The 21760-nt window shown below is 51.2% G+C and overlaps 9 protein-coding genes across 9 annotated transcripts; 3 read left to right on the forward strand and 6 right to left on the reverse strand.

Moving 5' to 3' along the window:
- Positions 1 to 1116: 1116 nt before the first annotated feature.
- QC764_603690 (uncharacterized protein) lies at positions 1117 to 4474 on the forward strand. Its single transcript, XM_062948873.1, has 2 exons — positions 1117 to 2098; positions 2157 to 4474. The coding sequence occupies exons 1-2, from the start codon at positions 1690 to 1692 to the stop codon at positions 3938 to 3940; spliced, it is 2193 nt and encodes a 730-aa protein (XP_062797084.1). The 5' UTR covers positions 1117 to 1689; the 3' UTR covers positions 3941 to 4474.
- Positions 4087 to 6639, reverse strand: QC764_603700 (uncharacterized protein; the record flags this gene model as incomplete). Its single annotated transcript, XM_062948874.1, has 5 exons — positions 4087 to 4783; positions 4846 to 5634; positions 5690 to 5836; positions 5907 to 6488; positions 6580 to 6639. The coding sequence occupies 5 exons, from the start codon at positions 6637 to 6639 to the stop codon at positions 4631 to 4633; spliced, it is 1731 nt and encodes a 576-aa protein (XP_062797085.1). The 3' UTR covers positions 4087 to 4630.
- Positions 6640 to 7238: 599 nt separating this feature from the next.
- Positions 7239 to 8128, reverse strand: QC764_603705 (uncharacterized protein; the record flags this gene model as incomplete). The annotated part of the gene is made up of 3 exons (XM_062948875.1): positions 7239 to 7554; positions 7619 to 7744; positions 7839 to 8128. The coding sequence occupies 3 exons, from the start codon at positions 8126 to 8128 to the stop codon at positions 7239 to 7241; spliced, it is 732 nt and encodes a 243-aa protein (XP_062797086.1).
- Positions 8129 to 8780: 652 nt separating this feature from the next.
- On the forward strand, positions 8781 to 9170 carry QC764_603710 (uncharacterized protein; the record flags this gene model as incomplete). The annotated part of the gene is made up of 1 exon (XM_062948876.1): positions 8781 to 9170. The coding sequence occupies one exon, from the start codon at positions 8781 to 8783 to the stop codon at positions 9168 to 9170; it is 390 nt and encodes a 129-aa protein (XP_062797087.1).
- A 61-nt stretch (positions 9171 to 9231) lies between these two features.
- QC764_603720 (uncharacterized protein) lies at positions 9232 to 10623 on the reverse strand (the record flags this gene model as incomplete). Its single annotated transcript, XM_062948877.1, has 1 exon — positions 9232 to 10623. The coding sequence occupies one exon, from the start codon at positions 10621 to 10623 to the stop codon at positions 9232 to 9234; it is 1392 nt and encodes a 463-aa protein (XP_062797088.1).
- Positions 10624 to 10938: 315 nt separating this feature from the next.
- On the reverse strand, positions 10939 to 12852 carry QC764_603730 (uncharacterized protein; the record flags this gene model as incomplete). The annotated part of the gene is made up of 2 exons (XM_062948878.1): positions 11978 to 12852; positions 10939 to 11923 (listed from the first exon to the last, which is right to left on the reverse strand). The coding sequence occupies exons 1-2, from the start codon at positions 12304 to 12306 to the stop codon at positions 10939 to 10941; spliced, it is 1314 nt and encodes a 437-aa protein (XP_062797089.1). The 5' UTR covers positions 12307 to 12852.
- Positions 12853 to 14848: 1996 nt separating this feature from the next.
- On the reverse strand, positions 14849 to 17680 carry QC764_603740 (uncharacterized protein; the record flags this gene model as incomplete). Its single annotated transcript, XM_062948879.1, has 2 exons — positions 14849 to 17366; positions 17656 to 17680. The coding sequence occupies 2 exons, from the start codon at positions 17678 to 17680 to the stop codon at positions 15184 to 15186; spliced, it is 2208 nt and encodes a 735-aa protein (XP_062797090.1). The 3' UTR covers positions 14849 to 15183.
- A 695-nt stretch (positions 17681 to 18375) lies between these two features.
- Positions 18376 to 19016, reverse strand: QC764_0088570 (uncharacterized protein; the record flags this gene model as incomplete). Its single annotated transcript, XM_062940901.1, has 3 exons — positions 18376 to 18385; positions 18638 to 18777; positions 18921 to 19016. The coding sequence occupies 3 exons, from the start codon at positions 19014 to 19016 to the stop codon at positions 18376 to 18378; spliced, it is 246 nt and encodes an 81-aa protein (XP_062797091.1).
- On the forward strand, positions 18876 to 21656 carry QC764_603750 (uncharacterized protein). The gene is made up of 3 exons (XM_062948880.1): positions 18876 to 20716; positions 20775 to 21013; positions 21111 to 21656. Exons 1-3 carry the CDS (start codon positions 20462 to 20464, stop codon positions 21181 to 21183), a joined length of 567 nt encoding a protein of 188 aa, XP_062797092.1. The 5' UTR covers positions 18876 to 20461; the 3' UTR covers positions 21184 to 21656.
- The last annotated feature ends 104 nt before the right edge of the window (positions 21657 to 21760 follow it).

The raw sequence follows: 21760 nt of genomic DNA on the forward strand, positions 1-21760 counted from the left end.
AAAAAATTGTTATAAGGGATATATATCAGGAAGATTATAAGTTTAAAGTTTTAGATATACAGTTAAGTATAGTTAGGGTTTCAGAAAAAAAAGTAAAGAAGGGAAATTTATTAACGAAGATTAAGCGGAAAAGAAATAGTAATGATTTTAAGGACGTAATCACCGGAGCGTCGATTTAGAAGAAGGAGCATTATATTATAATTAAACTAGTAGGTAAGTCAAACGAATACGGAGTATAGGAAGTGCCGGTTAATTACTACGGGAATTAATAGGAAGTAGAGCGCCGGGGAGCGCTAGAAGCGCAGTAATCTAAGTAATATTAGGGTAATAAGAGTAATCTAAAATCACTCTTAATATCGTAATCTACGGTAATCCACTAATCTATACATATAGAGGAACTAACTAATATAGATAGATAGTTCCGCAATATATAATTTAAGTTATAAACGTGAGTATCTAAACTACCATGGTTAAGAAAAGCTATTTATTGTATACTATTTAGCTATACCGAACCAGGATTGTTTATAAGCGCTTTCGACTAGTATCTTTCTATGAGGTTCTAAGTACCGCTTTCACGTTTTTATTTTGCGTTAAGGTTTTAGGTTTTTTGGTGTAATTTTTCTTGGTTTTTTTTTCGGTTTTTTTTTCTTTTGGGGTATTTTCTGGGTATTTTTTGGGGGGGGTTTTTCCCCCTCCCTTTTATAATCCATTAATCTATCTACTTTATTAGTATAAACCATATAGTCCCCTCTAGTGTATTCTTTTCCCTATCAATGCTTTCCACCAATCATCTAACCTATACGCACGACTGGATCTACAGATCAATGCTACACAACAATGTAGACATGCTAAGCCGAGACCTTCCCGATATAGCTATGACAGCGAGCTGCAGGACATACGCAAGTCACATTATCAAAGCCCTGTTACAATGTGTAGTTCTTGAGAGGTAGTTGTTTGGAATAGATATCGATGGGGATGTGTTTAGAAGGTTTTAGAGAGAGCATTGCGAAGATTTGAAGATGAGGTTCAACACCGATGGGAGGAGTCGTTTTAGCAGGAGTTTTGGGGTTGGAGTATTGAGCAGACCGAATCTCCTCTTGTTGTCAACTGTCTTAAAAGTATGCAGGCTTTTGCTAAGCTACCTAGTCCAGAACACCTCCCGCCGGTTGATAAGCTTGACTCGCGGTAGCTTTCATGTACTCTCAGCAAGGTGCACAGGTCCTTACTCATGCCAGCCTTCCTTGCAGATGGCTCCACTGTTGAACGAACGCTATCTGCGCGATGACAGCAACATGTCGTGATACACAGGCACAGGAGGCAATGGCAACTACCTTGCATTGGTTACCCCGGTAGTGCCTCAGTTTGGCCATTCAAAACCTCTTGCCTCACACCCTCACAGCTATTGCACTGCCATTTCCAAACATCTCTGCTAAGAGTAGTAACAGACTTTTGGAAAGACGCACTGACATCCCGAAGGCCGAGATGACGATTCCGAATCCCACCTCTTCCCACAATGGTGAAATGAAAGAGACTCCTGTTCTTGCTTGTGTGCAGAGGTTACTTCTAGAAGATACGTACGGCATTGTACGAAAGGGCTAGTGGTCAAAGAACGAACTCTCTGTTCATCTGCACTGCCTTGGTGGGGGCAAGAGCACCCCAGATATATCTGTCAAACCCCTACCTCCTGAGATGCCCCCCCCGGTTCTTACACACTTCCCACGAAGCATTGACATTCTTCTCCAACTTACTCAAAAGCTTGTTCATTTCTCAGCCATTATGGAGTACATTGACTCTGCAAAGAATGCCTTGCGGACCGACTTTACTTGGAACCGGGTCGGCCACCTTGCAGCAAGAGGAGCTCGTGCCTTTCCCCAGGCCAGTGTTGAATATGTCCTGGACAAATTTCCCATCATCGGATGGTTACCTCGGTACAACTACCGATGGATCATCAACGACATCATTGCTGGCTTAACCATCGGGCTCATGTTGATTCCTCAAGGACTTTCCTACGCTAAGATCGCCACCATTCCTGTTCAGTATGGCCTCATGTCTAGCTGGGCTCCATCGGCCATCTATGCCTTTATGGGAACCACAAAGGGTAAGTGAAACGACTTGCCATGTGGGGGTGATTTGGTTTCTGACCTCCGGCACTGTAGATCTCTCGACCGGTCCTACCTCCCTTATCAGTCTCCTCACGGCGGAAATCATCGAGGCTCTTCACGGTGAGGAGTGGTCGCCGGTGGAGATTGCGTCGGCAGTTGCTATGATGATGGGCATATATGGTATGGCAATTGGATTTCTCAAGCTTGGCTTCCTCTTGGAGTTCATCTCCCTTCCCGTCTTGAGCGGGTTTATATCAGCGGTCGCGATCACGATCATTCTTAACCAGATGGACTCTCTTCTGGGCGAACCCAACGTCGGCGACGGCACTGCCACGCAAATTCGAGACATCTTCCAGCAGTTGCCCCAGGCCAACGGCTATGCATGTGCCATTGGATTCACAGGTATACTCCTCCTCACAGTGCTTGACCAGGCCGGCAAGAGATGGGGGGAAAAGAACAGAATCATCTGGTTCCTATCCATCACCCGGGCTTTCATTGCACTGGTCATTTTCACTGGCGTCGGATATGCTGTCAATCATTCTCGTGGAGCTTCCGAGAACTACCTGTTTGATGTTGCCAAGGTTCAAGCAGATGGACAAGAACCACCTAAGGTGCCCAGTGCCGCCCTATTGTCCAAAGTTGCGTCCCGCAGCATCGCCGTCTTCGTCGGCTCCGCAGTGGAGCATACGGCGATTGCCCGCGCCTTCGCGGTTAGGAACAGCTACGTCACAGACCAGAGCCAGGAGCTGACATACTTCGGCGTCACCAACGTCTTCAACTCTTTTTTCCACGCAATGGGTGTCGGTGGCGCCATGTCCCGAACGGCCGTCAACTCTGCCTGCAACGTCAAATCTCCCTTGTCAGGGTTCGTGACCACGGCTGTTGTGCTTGTGTCCATCTTCAAACTCGTTGGAACCCTCTATTGGATCCCCAAAGCAACCTTGGCCGCTATCATCATCACCGCAGTTTGGCCGCTGATGTCATCACCCAGAGTCTTCTACGGGTACTGGAAGACATCACTCGCCGACTTCATCTCTTCCATGATTGCATTTTGGGTGTCTCTGTTTGTTTCAACTGAGCTGGGCATTGCATCAGCTGTGGGGTTCAACATTCTATATGTCCTGCTCCGACAAGTCTTCGCAACTGTCCGGTCCCTGCCAGATCCCCAAAGCTCGACCAGCTCTGAACTTCCGCTTCCCCTTTCGGTTCCTCATGGCGATATCCCCTCGCATGTCAACCTGCCTCCGGATGTCCACGTTTTCGCCTTCACTGACAGCCTCTTCTTCCCAAATGCGTACCACGCCAAACATGCCATCATCGACACTGTGAAGACATTGCATGTCCCAATCTTCAATGGCAGTTGTGGCCTGGAGCAGGAACGACAGTGGTCAGTGACCGGGGAGAAGAGAATTGCCAAGCTGAGGAGACAAGCGGGCATTACTGGTGGCACACATTTGCCTCCGATCGGCTTGCTAGTCCTCGATTTTGGGCGAACCAACCATGTTGATGTCACTGCCTGTACGCACATGAAGGCCATGGTTAAAGAGGTTAGAATGTACGGCGGTGCTTCTGTGGAGGTGAGATTTGCCAACATGTCAGAATATGTCCGCCAACGCTTCGAAAGAGCTGGGTGGACGTTGGTGGACGGCTGGCCGGCCGGATCTGATGGAGGATCGCAAGATGGGAACAAGGTTACTCGAGTGTTTGACAGTCTTGTTGACGCAGTTGTGGCCCCTAGACAGCTGAGCACCAGACTTGGCACGTCGGGGAGTGAGAAGAGTAGTGGCAAGAGCGTCAAAGAAGGAAGAGAGAAAGTGAGCATGAGAGAACAAGTATGAACTGCACATAGGCGAGAGATTTGGTTGTTGTTTTCTGACTGGTCAAACACTGGAATATGAGATGTTCAGTGTGATTAACCTGGTCTAGAGAACCAGTTACAGAAGCTTTCAGAAGTTGCGGTTACCACTGGGCGTTGCTGTTAGTAATTAAATTAGGAACAACTCTTGATCACAAAGCTACATAGTATTCGGTATGAAAGGCTTCCGTCCAGGCTAAACCATGCTGTTTGCAATATTGTGATGCTGATAAGCTGACCCATAGATATACTCCATTTCCAGGGCAATGGTTAGTTAGCAGTCGGCAACCGCTAAGTCGATTTGTTCAGTTACAGATGCCACTACGTCGGTACGCCTGGGGTGAAAGTTGACTTTCACCAAAGTGCCTAGCCGAAATTGTGGGCTCTTTTGCGCGGCCAGAGAGGGCACTTTGTAGTGACCGACCCTGGTTATGTGGTTTTATGGGCAAGCTCGTTTCCGGTTTGCTGTGGTTTGGAATTGCAAGGCGTGTACTAATACAGCGCCATTTTGAAGCATGTTCGTGACCCTCAACCAAATGGTAGCCGTGTGAACCTGCCCCAGCAGCTACACGAGAGCTTGAGAAAGAGGAGCATGTCTCTCCCCTACCAGACGTTTCTCTCTCCGCCGGTAGTAAGTTTGCTTGTAGAAAGACCTTTATTGATAATTGATCTTTCAACTCGGAGGGGGGCTTTCCGTGGATGCCATGCTCTCCGGGGTCGGGGGTGCTTCCACCGGTCTGAGGGGAAGTCCTGGCCCAGCAAATGGATTCGGGCTGACTGGCAGCCCATCACGGCCAATAAGCATAGAGGGGAAGCGAAGCTCGACCTAAATGTGGCGCTTGTGGTCAGACCAGTACACTGCAAGACCTAAGACGGCAGCGTACTTACGTCGTTGACTATTTGAGCATATTTTAGCCCAATATTTTCTGTGATCACCTTTAATCTCCCCTTGGCCCACAACCGCTGTTCCTCGGTTGTGATGTCGTGGTTTTTGACACAGGTTAATGGCCACAGGACGAGAAAGGCAGGGAGCGCTTTAAGGGGACCTTCGTCACCACAAGCGAAGCCGGAAATACCTGAGCTTGTGTTGAAACCGTCTTTATGCTTCGTGTGCCAGCCGAAATGATAAGGCACCGAGGCTAGAATCTCTGAAATAGTCTCCTCACATATACTTTTAGAGGTACGGTATCCCGGGGTCGTGCGATAGTCAATGGGAGAACAACAGTACGCCGTCAAGCGGATACTGAGCGCTGCCAACAGCAACCGAGAGACCCTTGAAATGTTCCAGGCACTAGCCGTGACAAAGTCGGGGTATATGTCAACGCGGCCTGGGAACACATCCACTTTGGCGTAGTCTCCACCCTTGGACAGGCCTATGTTGTCCTCATAGACCCAGCACAAGGTCTGAAAGCAGAACTGTCTTGGAACTGAGGCTTGCCAGCTCATGATTTCGCGATCTAGGGCCTCTACTTTCTGGATGAGCCGGTAAATTTGCTCCAGGGACTGAGGGGACCTGGCTTGCCCTACTAGCAAGTGGTTCGATTCTGTTCGGAGGTCTGTATATTTGAGTGCGAGATGCTGAGATGTGGCAAGCAGCGTGTTGTTTTCAACACCACTTGACATCCACCAGTTTGTACCAAAGGGAATCGGCATGCCCGAGGACAGTGTCCGTGAGACCTAGTCCTCTGTTAGTTCCACGCTTTGGTGACTTGTCGATTCAATTGGGCTTTACCAGCTGGTGCCGAACTGCTGAGAACAGCAGGGCCCCTGTTTTTGTTCGGCAGATGTCATCGCGGCCTCGCGACTTAATGATGTTGACGGCGCCATCGATATGCGAGCGCCACGCTAGCATGCGACTTTCTCTGTTGGCAGTGATACTCTGCTCATGTTAGCATAGACCTATGTCTTCCCGATAGTCTTGAGCCGTCCGGAGTCTGCTAATGGCGTACCTCATATAAAGACAACAGGAGCACCGTAGCTAACGTGGCGTGGGCGGTGGCTTTGGTGGGGTGGCCGAGGGCTTTATAAGTCCCCCCGAGCGCAAGTGTATGCTCTTTGAGAGATAGCTGAGCAAGGTCAAAACTGTCGGATCGGTTGTGGTGGCTGAGAAGTGCGAATGCGCAGGCGTTGAAGGCGTAGCGCAGGGAACTCTCGGCTGGTTCTGATTCAATGAGTGGAATAAGATACTCCATGAACCCGTGCGGGGTACTCTCAGTCAGGGGCACGAGGATAAAGTTGGAGGCAAAGTAGCACGATGCTCGCTGTGCAAGAGGTACTGTTAACACCGGGGATGGGCTCGCGCTATCCGAGCCCCATGACTGAGGTTCTTCCTGCACAAAGACAAGAGCGCGAGCGCTGTATTCGGCAGCGTCGGCGAGCGGTGGAGGCGGTGATGTGCTTTGCGCGTTGCGCAAACGATGAACGGTGGATTTGGTCTGGTCTCGGTGGACGATCTCGAACTCGGGCCGGTAACCACCACACTCTCTTCGGGACTTCTCACAGCGTTTGCAGGTAGGCTTCTCCTCGTCACACTGGAGATTGGGGGTTGCATCGGCAGTTGGTCAGCACTGGACTTGTGGCAGACAAGTAGGTATATTCACGGTACCAAGGTCCATTATTTACCTTTATACGACGCTGTCGACATGTGCGGCACCCTCTCGAGGGCTTCCCGCCATAGACCATTTCGAATCCTATGCAAAGCCGACATGTAATGGGAAATCGAAAGTAACTGTGTCAAAATACCGATGGCTAAGTCCAAAAATATCATCCGAGACCAGACGCGATGCTGGGATTCCACGCCGGATTGGTAATGGTGGAACTTCTGCGGGGTTCTTCAGCGGCGAGCAAGACGAGGGGACGCTGCCAAGGGAATAGTTTCCCCTACCTCTTCGGTTGAAGTCCCACCAATCTCAGGCATGATCCCGACTGGCACAGGCCGTCGGCAAGCCCAACCGAAATGTTTGACTGTCTGGTCTGAGGTTGCCAGGGGTTCTTTTTTTTTTTGGCCACATGCAAGAGGGGCCAGCCCCCTTTCAAGTCAGCGTGTCAATAGGATCACCACTGACAGTTACAAATCTCAGTCGACTGCATGCGCTGTTCAAAATATCAATTCCTCAATTTTGTTAGAATCGTGTCAACTAACCAGTTTGCCGCTGAGAATAAGGCCCTTACTTTCCAATTCTTCCTCGACACCATCCCCTTGTTCCCCTCCAGCTCCGCATTCCCAGGGTTTTCACACCTCTTAGACCAAGCACTTGCGATCCACGTTGATACTGCCGTACCTACACAGTAACCACTGGAAGGATTCTCGTGTCCATAGCTCTGCGGTCAAATATTTTGAAGTCCAGCACATCTTTGAACTGGTCCCGAACTTTCTCCAGCTGTGTCTGGGCCTGTTGCATCCTCTCGGGTGACGATTCCACCAGAGTCCGCACATTGAGCATCCAGTACGGGGCGTAGGGCTCTCGAGCCGAGAGATTCATGACTTTGTCAGAAGGCAAGGAGTCCTCAGCGATCCAGGTCCGGATCAGGGCAAACTCAGTAAAGTAATCTCTCTGCCACCAGTGGTATGATTCTTCAAAAATGTTGGACACTCGCCTGCAGATATGAACAGTTAGTTGAAAGAAAACCGACAGGGTTGAAGGCTTGGACATGCGTAAACTTGTTGTCGGCCAGTATTTTTTCCAGTCCGAGATCAATGATTTCAACTGTTCTTCGCTGCGTCATGTAAGGAGGTAATCGTTGGCTGGGAGGATCGGGAAGCTCCGTCCACCGGAGAAGACGAGGTCTGTCAGCAGGAATGCTCACTGCTTCTCTGCTTGTGAAAGGTCATCGAGTTAGCAGTGCTTTGAGAGCATGTGCGTTCTTGAAAAAATACCCACCCCTTCTTGGCACCCTCGACTTCACTGTCAGTGAGGCGTGTGCGCACTTGGATGGTGCAGGGTTGCTTGGTTAGGATCTGATGCAGTTCGTTCCAGTGTGAAGCATTTGTGTGTCGCTCTTTCTGGAGTTCTTTGATAGTCGAGATGCCTTTCACTGCTGGGCTGGGCTCAAAGTGTTGAACACGCGTGAATTGATGTCGCTCATGCATCTCGGTAAAGCCGCCAAGTAGAGCCAGTATCTTTGGAACTTCATGCTCTTTGATGACAGACGAGAGGAGTAGCTCGTGCATGATGATTTAGAGGTGAGGTCGTGGGCCACAGCTCGAACCGAGTAAGAGGGTTTGAGAATAAGTTTGTCAGCCAACTCGATCAAAGGTTCCGTGAGAATTTAGAAAATATTGCCGTCGGAGTTGGAATAAGGGTTTGTTTATAAATAGGGCCTGCAGGTGAATATGAAGCAGGAAGGAAATCAGTGGACGCTACCGTAGCCAAGTAGCAAATTGTGGCTGGAGTGAGGAAGCTACCCCACCTAACCAGGCATCTTGTGATAACCCTAACCCTGGTTATTATTCTGGGTCTCTGCACCATTCCGACACCTCTCTGATCAGAGGAATGGGTCTTGGTCGATTCTCTAGACTAAAGAAAGCAAGCCTTGAAAGGAATGTACGCATGTAATTTGGGAGCTTAACTGCTTACCCAAGCAAATTGGTGCTGTCAATACCAACCCCCAGATTCAGGTGACCGATGGACGCCTTTGTTGCCTGGAGGCTCTTGCATTCTCCCCACTTAAAATTCATCCAGTACTCTCCTATTCACCACCAACCAACCCATTTCGGTCTGTGACGACTTTCCGAACACAACAATCTCAGAGATCCCTTTGACAACTAGAAGACGCGCCAGTACCTGATCTTGCCTCCTGTCCACAGACCTGAAACCACTGCAATGCCACCTTCGCAGCTCGCAACCCTACCCATCGCAGCCAATGCTTTTGTTACCCTCTTTGTTGGCTTTGGAATCAATGCGATACTGCGTCCCGAACATGCACTCACTTTCTTCGAGTGGACCCTTCCCGCCAACATCGCCGACGCCGAGACAGTCAGCAGCTTGACAGCCATCTACGGAGTCCGTGACATCTTCATGGGCCTTGCTCTCTACTCAGCTGCCATCTGGGGCACTAAGAAATCTTTGGGCTGGACTTTGATTGCGGCGAGCGCCGTCGCCTTTGCTGATGGCTGTATTTGCTACACCCACGGGCAGGGACATGGAGATCATTGGGGATATGCACCGTTACTCACGATAGTTGGCACGCTGCTGACTGGTCTATTTGACTGAGAGGGTTGCTCATAGTGCCTGGTGGATGATGGAGTGGCTGATCTGATATGTACCAAGTTCATCAGCTGGTTGAAACACAGGCTCTTTGCCCCTTGACATAAACTTCAACAATATTCCTGTCATCCCCAGTCATGATGAACTTTTCAAACACCGTCTCCAGTGTGTCATCCTCTTCCACCATTGTCATGATTCCTTGGTCGGCTCCTTTGGTGCCAATGATCAGTCCATCAAAATCCTTTCCGGCCTCGAAACTTCCAATCTTGTCTTCGAGGCAGCAGACTGCAGCTCCTCCCAGGGTTGCCAGGTAAAAGACCTCGGCAATGCTTAGTCCCTTGTCCTTACCTCCAGACATCACCTCTCTTGCGTTACTGGCGATCATAGCCTGCCGCATGGCATCCAACATGCTACTGGAAAACCCGCCACCACTATCCGTGCCAAGCCCAACCTTGATCTTTTTATCCAAGAGCTCCCTTACTGGGGCTGCCATAAACCCCCCTCCCACTGTCATGTTTGCTATCGGGCAGTGCGCCACTCCACAGCCCAACTTCTCAATTATTTCCAGTTCGTGCTCATCCATATAGCAGCAGTGCGCCAGTATCGTTCTCTTCCCTAGCAGCCCAAACTCCTGGTATAGATCTGCCTCGCTCCCACCAAACTGCGGGAACAGCCGCTGAGTCTCCTCCATCTCCTGCTTAGCCTCATTGAAGTGCGTTTGCACTGCCAGATCCTCGTTCTCGCTCCGAATGTCCCCCAGCCCTTTGAGTGTTTCTTCGTCACAAGAGATGGCAAATCGAGGTGTGATGACATACTTTACCAACCTCCCTGCTGGATCTATGGCTCTGACATGTGATATGCACTCTCTGGTCTCCCTCAGCGAGTCCCCCGCACTTTTTTCCACGTAAAAGTCGGGCGAGTTGCGCGTCATGTTGCACTTTCCTACGTACGCCCTCTGCCTCTTTTGCAAGCAGATGTCAGCCAGTATCTTCGTCGCCTCAGCGTGTACAGAACCGAAGTAGCTCGCAGTGGTGATGCCTTGTCTCAAGAACCCCTCCACGCAGGCAGTGTAGATCTTGCGGGCATAGGCCGGATCGGAAAACTTGGCCTCGTTGGGAAAAGTGATCTTGGAGAGCCAGTCGAGGATGTGCATTCCCTGGCCTAGTCCTCGCTGAGCATACTGAGGGGCGTGGTTGTGGGTGTCGACAAAACCAGGTATGAGGAATTCGCCCAGGTTGAGGTGCGTGGTGTTGGTTCGGTCGAGGCAAAAAGGAAGGTGGTCGAGGGCTTGGTCTAGTTGTTCTGCCAAACCATCCGGCTCGAGCTTGACTAGTTTGTTTATCTTGCCTTGAGGATCAATAATCAGCAGGGCCAAGGGAGTAATCTCGAGCTTCGAGACCGAGAGAGAATGGATGACGGGCCCGACAAAAGCTCTTGCATGTCCCAGCGCGGCGGCCATGTCGTCTGCAGCAACTTGATTCTCTCACCAACTGAAAAGCGGAGAGCATGAAGTGGTCAGGAGAGAATGGGCGGATGTGAGATGCTTGATGAGACTGAGTCGTGTGGTGAAGCGGGGTAAGACACTCAAAATTGCAGGTTGCCTGACGTGGCAAGAGCAAGTGCCCACACGTTGTTGGGCACAAATCTGTTATTCTCAAGAGACATCACGGGCACCAAGCAGCGATCAGTAAAAGTAGGTACGAAGTGATCTGCCCGTTAACCCATGGACTACCTGGGTATCTACATACAGTTTCTATCCAATCTATATTCGCCATTACACATAAATGTAGCACAAGGGCCCACCTCCAATTCCAATCGTACTCATCACATCGCGAATTTCCAACACCCCCGCTGCAGGCCCAGCTACACCCAAGTCGAGCAAATCATCCAGTGTACCGTTCCTCGAGGGCGGAAAGTTGTTAAGCGTGATGGTGCCCCCAATAGCATTCGTCCTGGTCTCGGGGTGGAGATTCTGCCAGATCCACCACACACGATCGATCTGAGCATGATGCAGATAAAACGCCGGTTCACCGGGGCTGGCAAAGAGATCACCGCCCGGATCGCCGCCGATGGTGAAATGGCCTCCGGTGTGAACCCCGTAGAAACCGGTGGCAAAGTCACCTTGCATGCGGTTCTGGAAAGACAAAATGTCAGTGTAGTTGCTGATGAGGTCGTAGCTCTCAAAGTCAGTCGTCCAGTTGGAGCTGACCCATGATGAGATATCACGGCGGAGGCAGCGCGGGTTGTAGGCAAACAGGGACGATGCGGGAACGACGCCAGGTGCCGCGAGGGTTGGTGCAATTGGACCGAGGTTCACTGACATGTTGGCAAAGGGACCAGTGGTAACGCAACCGCCGCCAGAGCCAGGTGGAATACAATTGAGTCCCGTGGGCAAGCCGTCGGTGCAATTGTGAGGGACGTACTCGCCGTTCCCGCTCATTGAGGTGGAGGACCCGTCAAAAACAGGCGAGTTGAGAGGGTTGTGGGCATACTTGCCCCAGTTCCAGTAGGGGTGGTAGCCGTTGTAATTGCATTCGCTTCGCAAAGCCTGCTCGAATGCATAGGTAAAATACCGGTGCCATGATAGGAAGTTCGCAGTGCCATGGATGGAAAAGGTTTGGTTGATGTGAACGGCCACGAAGTCATCAAAGCGTGTCTTGGCCCCCGGAACCTCAAGGGGATCAAGGAGGGACGGGTGTTCCATGAGACATCTGACTGCGTTGGTGTACGCTTGCCTGTTTGCCGCAGAAAGTGATCCCCTGGCTCTTGATATCAGTGACTGATCGCACTGCGGATCGTAATGGGGTACTCACCATTCACGTCTAATAGCGACATTCTCTAAGGTACAGGTTGTGGCATCACGATTCTGGGCAGCGTGGAGGGTGAGCTTGCCGAGAGCTGCCGCAGCGAGGATATCTGTTTGAAGGGTCGGGCCGACCACGTAGCCTCCCGACGCCGCCGAAGTGCCGGCTACGGAGAGAATACTGACCAGTCCAAAAGACTTCAATGTCGCGTGCATGGTGAAGGCGGGCCAGTGAAGGACAGTGATGTGAGAGAGTTGGCACACGAAAAACTGACATCTCGGGAATGTTTTATACCGGCAACCAAGACCCCGGGACTCCCAGGAACCATGGTTGACCATCAGTTGGAAGCCAATGAGGGTCCATGAGGGCAGAGCCTTGGTATCTAAGGAGACTTCAGTGGCACCGACAAGACTTAGCTGGCCAACCAGAGACTAGTTGACCATGTTTGACGATGGAGTCACGTATCCAAGCACGATAGACTGGCGAGTGTACATTAGCCCCATGCTGTTGGTTGTTTGTGGTGTAACTCGAGAAAAGTCTTCCATGACATGTCCGAGTAAGCGGAGGAAGGCCATGAACTCACGAAGCTGCTTGAGGGTTAGCGTCTCCTTCGGGGTTGAGGGTGGATGCAAGTGCGACTGCACTGCAACCTAACGGCAGGCAGCGTATTGAGCCTTGGGGCCTTTTGAAAGGCGGTGGTTTTGATAGTACCAGGAATGTTTGTATGTGTTTCGGCCAAGAGCGGAAGAATAACCATGGTGCACTAGGGTGTAGTGGCTCGATTTTTGTTTTATTTGGATATGTGTCAACATGGTAATGGTATAAGGTGTGTCTCGGCAGTTGAGGACATTTTCGTTCTCACCCACCCAACCTTGGCATTGGCTGGGACAGGGTACCCGTAAATAGATGCATGATGCATGATGCTTGATTCCAGTAGCCACCTACCCGAGTCCAGGTATTTTTGTGTCTGTCGGTGTGTCGGTGTGTCGGTGTGTCGGTGTGGTTGCGGGGCAGCTGTCACCCAAAGTGTACACAAAGCAACATGGAATTCTCTTGCTGTTTATTATCCAGCCAACTATACTGTTGAAGTGCTTATGGCAAGTGCCGCCACCTTTTCTTTGACAACGAAAGCCCGGGCAAGAATGGAGATCTGTGTAGCTAAAAAGACCTGACGTAGTCGCAATTGCAGACGATAGTCTACCAAGTAAGCCATAACGCCGGTAGTTTTCGAATTCCAGGCCTTCACATACCACAGTTACCTGCTAGAGATAGCGTAGGGCAGTCACGGCAGCCTGGTTGCCGTGATGGCACAACTTTCGCCGTCTTGCTCCTTCTTCCTGTAAACTTCTTTGACAAGTTTCATCTCGCACCCCGACAAATGTCTTGTCCAGCGACTTTGTTAATTCATTCACCCTCTTCCATTAGTTTCCAATTAGCAAACGTCGACTCTCGTACCTAAACAAAACCCTACACTTTCCTCTTGGTTATGCTCCCTCACCTTGCGCAGAAAGACACATGTCGGCTAGATCGGATAATCGGGACCGAGGCTTGCGTGTGAAAAAGCGTGTCGCTGCACTAACGATTGAGCAGTGCCGAGCTATTATCATCAACCTGGCCCATAGACTTGATGTTTTGGAGATTGTTATAGCCAAGATGCTCAGGGAAGCTGGTATAAGCTGGCGCCAGCTTCGTCTAGGCTGTGAGCTCCTGATGCGCTTCACAGCCGCCAAAGATTTCAAGCCGCAAGGGGTGCCCGTACCCGATCTAGGCATTTTTCGTCTTGACATTACTCCTGTTAACTGTGACATCTACTGACCTCCTTGATAGATAAACACCTTGTTGCTCCCAGAGATGTGATAGATTTAAGCGTCGAGAGCATGGAGAAGCGGCTACCCAAACCTATGGCAGATCTGACCGGCGATCTCAAGATTGACCTCACAGAAGATGATGGCTCCCACCCGACCCAGAGCCAAGTTCATGATATCAACGGACTAGCTGCGTGTCTCAGCGATAAGCAGTTTCGTGCCCTTGTCCTTGAACTTGCTCATAACCCTGCCACAGCGGTCCTCACTCAGTACAGGCTTTGGGCTGCCAATCTAGGGTGGATGGCTCCGGGCTCACGAGGACTCGCCGTGGCGCCCCAAATGATAACCAGAATGGGGGCGTCCCAATCAATCCCGGGTGGGTTACGACTCCAGAATGGCCGACCGCCCCAGCCAATCCGCGCTGGCTCAGAGAAGAAACCCAGCCACCTGCGCAAGGCTGTGAAGCCTGGCCGAGGTAAAGAATGTTTTTCCATGCAAATGCAAGATGAGACTATGATTGCTAATACTGATCAGTGATGGTATACCGTCCAGTCAACAAGATTTCACAAGGTCCCTCCACAGACACCAAGTCGCGAAACCAAAAGAGTTCAGCTGAGACCAACAAGGTTGATATTATGGAGCAGATCTGGCAACATGCAACATCAGGGCCTTTTAAACAGTAGGCGTCACCAGTATTTATGATTCTCCAAGTTGTGGTGCAAGTTGTAGAACTAGGGTTAAAGACCTCGCATCACCTGGTTTTGTTCTTGAGATTAGATGGGCTATGGTCTGGACGTCCAGCCGGAGATGGAGGGTTGGATGATGAAGATTGGGATGCTGCAACCACGCATATTGGCGGCGTAGATAGGGTTGCCCATCGATGTGCGTGGAAGATGACAGTGTGGGGTGGTTGATTACCCAAGTACCTACTTATAACCTACGTAGGTAGTCAAATTTCAAGTGTAGGTACCATCCCTATTACACTACCCAAATATTGGGCTTCTGGCAAGACCAGCACAAAGGGTAATCCCTTGTCACCTGCCAAAAGTAAAAAAAGTTTGCCACGCACCCTGTCATATAAAACAAGAGACTTGCTCCCAGCACTTTTTAAGTTGCGTTTAGAACATCTGACTCTTTGGATTATAGTTTCTCTATTTTGTCCATTCCTTTATACTCCAAAATAATATGTAGCTCCAAGACCAGCTTCGAAAAGAGCGTGTGTACTCTGGGAACACACAGGGGGTAAAATGATGCCGTGCAATACAAAGCCCCACAGTCGTCTCAACACCCCGCTTTAATGCAAAATCAACACAGCATTGCTGCTCCCTGTCTTGATATCTTTGACCACCCACGCCATCAACTCCATGAAAACACCGAAAAGAAAAACCCAAAGCCACCTTGGCAGCCTGTCTAAGCGAGCCGGACCGTTCTTGTTTCACATCCGTAAAAGAATCCTTTACGGTTCTGGTATCCAATAGCCACACCAATGCGCCGGTAGATCTCTTGTTGACCACAGGCGGGGTTTTTGACCAACAAGAGCATGGCCGACTCTCCCAGCTCTAGGCACATGATGTCCTTTTCACCGCCGCAAGGTACGTATGGGGCAAAGGGAGACCTTGGGACTTCATCGGGCACGCAGTAGTCCAACTGGCCAACGATCTCTCCGCTATGTGCGTCTTTTGTTACGATCCGGCCATCGGAGTCCTGACGAGCAAAGAGGTCCTGGCCGGGAAATGCTGCAAAGTTGAAGCCTACGCGTTTGGCCCGCCTCCACTCAATGGCATCCCAGGATACTTGCTTCGCATTCGCTGACACGAAGCGGCGGAATCGGCCTTCCACATCCACAACTTTGACTCCCCTGCCGCGCTCTTCCATTGCCCGTCCACGGGACAAGCTGTCGGGGTTTGCCATCGGCATCCCATTGGCCGGATGAATCTTTTCTTCCACGACTGAGATGAACTTGAAGTGATCCGAGGGTTTAAAGGCATGCTTCGTATTAGTTTCTATCCGGAGGGGGAGCGAAGCCCATGACCATGAGGGTGCAATGTGTTGCAGATTTTGTTGCGAATTCGCCCCCTTGGTGACAGACCAGGCAAGATGCCGGGCAAAGTTGTCCTTCCATAAACCTGCCAAATATTCATCACTGATGAACGAACCGCCGGCCTCGGCTTTGGCACTGTAAAAGCGAACCGCGAGCCCGGCAATGGCCAGAAACCGATCTCTAGGCTCCACCAAATCTCGCGGCGTATATGCCTCGACGATGTCAAGCCATTCCTCGTGAAGCTTTTCAATATCTCCTGTACGGCAAAGTTCAAGAAACAGCTGAGGAGACCTCCGCACCATGTTATTATTGATGGGAGTAACATGTCCCAGCTCTTCAAGCTCTGCCACTTGATTTTCCGGACAGGACCAATACCACCGCTGTTCGGTCCAGTACAAAACCCGTGGTGATAATCGTTCTTCCTGCAACGTCCATGATCTCCTTGCCACTGGCGACTCAAGCCTGATCTTGTCCAGCGGCATTTGTGTATTGTGGAGCCACTTGCCGCGCAGTTTGACCGCTTTGCTGCGATGTGACCAAGCCAGCCGGTCTTTGATCATACGGTCGGTCGCCTTGGAGCTGGATGAGGCGACGAGGGTGAAGGCCGCATTTCCATACACTTCGTGCATCAGGGATGCCTCCGTGTCCCAGTTCGTCCCTTTGGGGATACATACATTGTCGATCCAAAGGTAGCTATACCCGAGGTTCTTGGTAATGCAAATCGCGTCCTGCATGGTTTCTGGCAGATGCCATGATGGAAAGGTGTTCAATCTCTCCGGGACAGGGACGCCATCCTTGGTCTTGGTACCAGCTCCTTTAATTCTGGCCCACTCAGCCGCGGGCATCTCGGTCGGATCCCCCCACGAGTAGCTAAGTACCACATAATCCACCAGATTCTCGGGGCCTCTGACTAGGCGAACGTGATCGCTGTCTTTGATCTCAAGAAGCCACGTCGGATTCCGGCGTGACCAACGGTATCTTGATGAGCATTCGTGGTTGCAGTGGCAGTCCTGTATGACCCGTCGAAGCTCTTGAAAGTTGGTGTTGAGACTAGCACCCCTTTTGGTTGGATCGTTGGCTAGATGGCGGGGCTCGTGATTAAGAGAAACCGTAGCAGAGAAGGATGGCTTTTGAGGGGGCGTGGACGTGAGCAGTAGTCTGTCACCGGAAGACTCGATGCTTAAAACAGCATACACGGGCGATTGGAGGTCGGGATTGGTTAAAGTCTCGACGTCTCGACCCGTGATCTGCTCCAAGAGAAACGCCCGGCGGAAAGTGCGGCAAGTGTCGCAACCGGATACTCTGGCGCAATAGTCGAGGTCTAGGAAACTGTGGTGAAGCAGGCGTGGCGACGAACAACCTTCGAAAGAGCTGTCTTGCCTCCGTTGCACCTCGCCCCACCGGATCAGGTCGCAGACCTCACCACAGCCATTGCACTGTCGTTGGCAGTATTCATTTGTCTTGATCTGGCCCAGGTCGTTGTGACTTGCTGTTGGCTGGCCAAACGTCTCCAGCACTAAACGGCTCAAGAGATGGACACGGCTCTCGAAGGCTGATATTGGTGACAACATTGTCAGTAAAGATGGACGATGGCAGTAGATAGTTAACACGGAGATGGGACGAACAGTAGCAACAATGTCTAGAGGTTGATATAAGTAAATAATATCAAGCCTTCTAACTCGAAGACACTACGAAGTTACAGGGGTGATTGACATGCCCTGAGGATTTGAGGCTTGTCCTTGTTCGATGCCAAGGCTGGTTTGCGGCCAAAAGGTTCGTGCCGCTGGGCGCTGTTGGTAGACCCTTTCAGGGGTGGCGGGGGTAGGCGATGACGCACAAACCGAGCCAAGCAGGTACGGATGGCATGGTTGGAGATGATGGGATTTGTGGAAGCCCAGGCCCTTCTTGTTGCCTGGGAAGGGACTGGGGAGGGACTGCATAGGGCTGATGCGGATTTCCAACGTGTGACAAGCCAACCGCCTATCAGCGTGCGCGCGACCGCAAATGAGCTCTTGTGGAGGGTGTTGAAGGTTGTGGGAAGCGGTTGCTAGACCGAAGCGAAGCGAAGCGGCTCCGTGGCCGTGGTGGTGGTGGTGGTGGCTCAACGGCTTCCCGGGACGTTGCGAAGCACCCTCGTCAGGGCTCGCGGCACTGGAGAGTCATCCGGAGACCGGATCTTGGCATCAAGTATGCCTTGCGGCACGGTCGAAGCGTTGGTAGAATAGTGAGGTGGTAGTACCGAGCCGAGTACGTATTGGCAAAGACCACGGATTTAGAGCCACTGCCACGGCCGAAATGAAAGAGACATTCTCTCGCGTCAGTCCAAGTGGGGATTTCGCCTGCCGTTCGGGGCAATGAAAACAAACGACTCAGAGGTGCAGGAATTGATGATGATTGCGATGGGGTCCATTTGGGGTTTTGTCGCACATTGTCCAATGCCGAAAAGCGTTGTGCAAGCAACTACCGAATGATGTAAGATCGTTATGCTGTCGATACCTTATGGGGACGTCGGCAACCCCGCGGTTGGGTTCTGGCGTAGCGCTCTGGAGGTTGGAAGAGGGTTATATATATCTGTAGAGTTATTAAAAAAAGACAAATAATCATCACCAGTCCCGCTGCAGACCACATGATATTCGTAGGTAGTTGATATGCAACGGTTCCAGGTTGTTTGTTTGTAGCAAGATGATGTGCTCATCAGAGGTCATTCGGCCCGAGGAGATCAGTGTAACAGAAGCGGCAAGGGAAGACAGGAACATGGGACGAAATTAGATGGAAGGGCAGCGGGAGATGGAAGGCGCAGTTGATGGAAGCCGAAACACTCACTCGTGGTAAATGAGCGATACCCCACACCGGCCAGTTTTGAAGTCTACTCTGTAATGCTGCTTGGGAATCTCGAGTGTGCTCGAGGCCCTAAAGAGAGCCTTGGGGGTTGGCGGGGCAGGCAAACGGTGCTGTTTCGCCCGCTAGAGGCCCCGCTGTTCCTCAGGCAGGGTGGAGATGAGGGGCAGGCAGGCAGGCAGGCAGTGTCATGTTACTGCAACCTAAAAAAATAGAGGCTTTCGATGACGTTGATCTCGTGAAAAAGAAAAGAAGCGCATTTGTGTACGGGGTCCGCGTCTGGTTGGTCAAGTGCCGCCATCCAAATGTGCCTCGTCTTCCAGGCTGCGCACCCGGCCAACCTAACGGGTTTTTTGTGGACCATCGTACAGTTTCGACTTGGACTACCAAAGGTAACTCGAGTTCGGAATTGAGGCTCTGATTCGTACATCAGGGACGCGAACATCCGGACCAGATTGTTTGGATTCCAGGTTGCTTCCATTCCATTGCTTGCATTGCTTGCTAACAGCGTAGCTAATCTCAGGCAGACGGGCTCGGAGTATCTTGCGGCTCCTTGGGGCAGAATGCGCAGTCGAGAGCAATCAGATTCACCGCACCCTCGACCTGTTCAAGCAGTCAGAACTGTGGACGTAGAAGCTATCACCAGCATGGATAATGGATGGCCGAGTGCGAAGTGCCCTTGCTCACCAGTATGGAGCTTGCCTTGATCTGGGAAAGCTTGAAGGGAGCTTGGCAGCCAATGGCAGCGCGCTCTCTTCCCAAGAGGGCAGCCGATGACACCTGCGAGGTCCAACAAGCGAGAATCACTCGGGCACTGCCATCCGGCCAACCCCAAATTCGACATCTCATGCGTATTCCGTCGCGACTAACAAGACTCGGTGTGGGGTCCAAAAGTCAGTGAGTAATACACCCCTGAGTTGGAACTATATTCGATCATTTTTGTGGCCGACAGCAGTCAAAACACGTATGGTGGGTTCGTTCATGATGCGCATCCGGCCCCGGGATCCGATCATGGGGGGATGGATGGATGGAGGGATGGATAGATGCACTCACTCATCATGACGCCGCTCCAGTCGATCCGATAGGGCGATTTCCACGCTTCATCCCGTCAGCAATCATTGCACGCCCACCGTCTCTCTCTCCTTTTGTCTGGTCATGAAACCCCAGGTCCCAGCAGCAGCAACAGCCGACGACCCCTGGCCACGTGGCGCAAACTGCTTCAGAGACGGCACAAGTACCGAATGTGGCTCGTCGTGCAACCGTAGACTGGACTGGCAGGAAATAGGACAGAGTAGGGTGTGGCGCCCGGCCAACAGGAGGTGGCTGTTTATGTGAGGGATGTTTTTATCTGAGATGAGGGCATGGAAGCCTGGATCTCACACACACATAATGTATGTGCATGCCGGCCTTGGACTAGCTCTATGACTGACCTCAGGTTTACGTAGTCACAGGGGTACCCAAGACACCGCTATGGAACTCTGTTATGTCTGTTTCTGGCCTCCACAAGGCATACACTCAGCCCAGGAAGTGGATCTCAAGATATCACGGCTCTAGTTATATTGCTCGCCCAGTTCCCCCTTGTCTACATCACGGGTCATATGCTCGCAACACCTTCCTCACGACACACACACACCCACACCCGTACACACTCGCATACTCACACTCGCACACTCACATACGTTCTCATTACCGCATTTGGCTGAAAGCCTGAAACCTGCAACCCCGTCATCTTCTTTCCTGTCACAGTCTGTCATCCTTGTATTCACATCACGACGATAGGCTGGCATCCCAATCCACCTACCTACCACAATGCAACACACCAGTAACTTCCGGTGGAAGCTCATACACCTGCTTAGCATTCTAGTCCACCTCGGGCTTGTTTGTGCGGGATCAGTTGCCTACGTCTACAATCTGGGACAAAATACCCGTCCATTAGAGCGGACTAGCCTGACGATTTCAAGTGCCGACTCAAACCCCTGCCCGCTCACTATGGTGGATGGCATCGGGGGCTGGGGGGCATTTGACGTGGCAGGTCGCACTTTACTGATGAGCTGCATATTCCTGGTCAGTTTGACTCCACCTGCATGTCTAAAGAGTCGAGGGTTGCTTACAAGATTTACAGGGTGCCCTTGGGTTGACTATCAACATTGCCGCCTTTGGGCTGCTACTCTCCATGGAGATACACAGAGTGACATTGACCGAGGGCCAACAACATTGGCGCAAGCAAATCGTCACGATCTTTGCTTGCGTGCTTAATATATTCCTGTCGAGCGCCGGAGTTGGCATGGCCAGCATCTTGAGCACAAGGGTTGCCGAGTCAAACTCAATGATAGTACCACTGGTTTGGTTATCATTTCAAGTGTAAGCGCATCCGCCCTCACGTCTGCATCTATACGATCTGCAGCTGCCGTGTCTGGCATGACAGACCCATCAAGCTAACGCCGGCAATGCCTTTTAGACCAATAGCTTTGTCCACCGCCATCATGGATGCCATCAAGAACCATCGTGAGGGCCAGGACCTACTGGACTAGTGAGTCCTTTTCTGCAGAATGGCCGCAGCATGGGTCACCGTAACTGCGTCGAGGTTCGAGCACATCTACATGATGGGTGGGCCGTTCAAGTTTTCGGGCGGCATTGGCGGCAGGGTTGGTTGACATTTTCTTTCTTTATTATTCCTGTTGGGTTTCGACCTTGTTTGTTGGGTTACACTTCTTAGATGGATGCTCTCACGAGCACACACGGCGTTTGGGTAGGCATTGCGCATTTTCAGGGACGGTTTGGGGTGATTGATTGGCATTTGCACTTGGAGGTACGGTATACCCACGGAGCCGACTTCGAAATATCGAGAAGCAGGTGTGGGCATGATAAGACGGAGAGATGCTTTCCACAACATTTACCCGATACGATGGTTTGCAGGGTGGTCCGCGTGTTGAATGGCAAGGGTGGGTGATAATCATGGGACATATATACGCATATATTGATTTTATGTCACGAATATGTATGTGTGTAATGCGTGAGGTGTGTATCACCACCAGTGATTTGGTTCCTGTCCCCCGGGAGATGCACCCTTCAACTGGACCCGGAAGGAGGATAAGTCCCCAGTCTATA

This window comes from Podospora pseudoanserina, chromosome 6, assembly GCF_035222485.1.
Source record: "Podospora pseudoanserina strain CBS 124.78 chromosome 6, whole genome shotgun sequence".
In the NCBI taxonomy this organism is placed as follows: Eukaryota; Fungi; Ascomycota; class Sordariomycetes; order Sordariales; family Podosporaceae; genus Podospora; species Podospora pseudoanserina.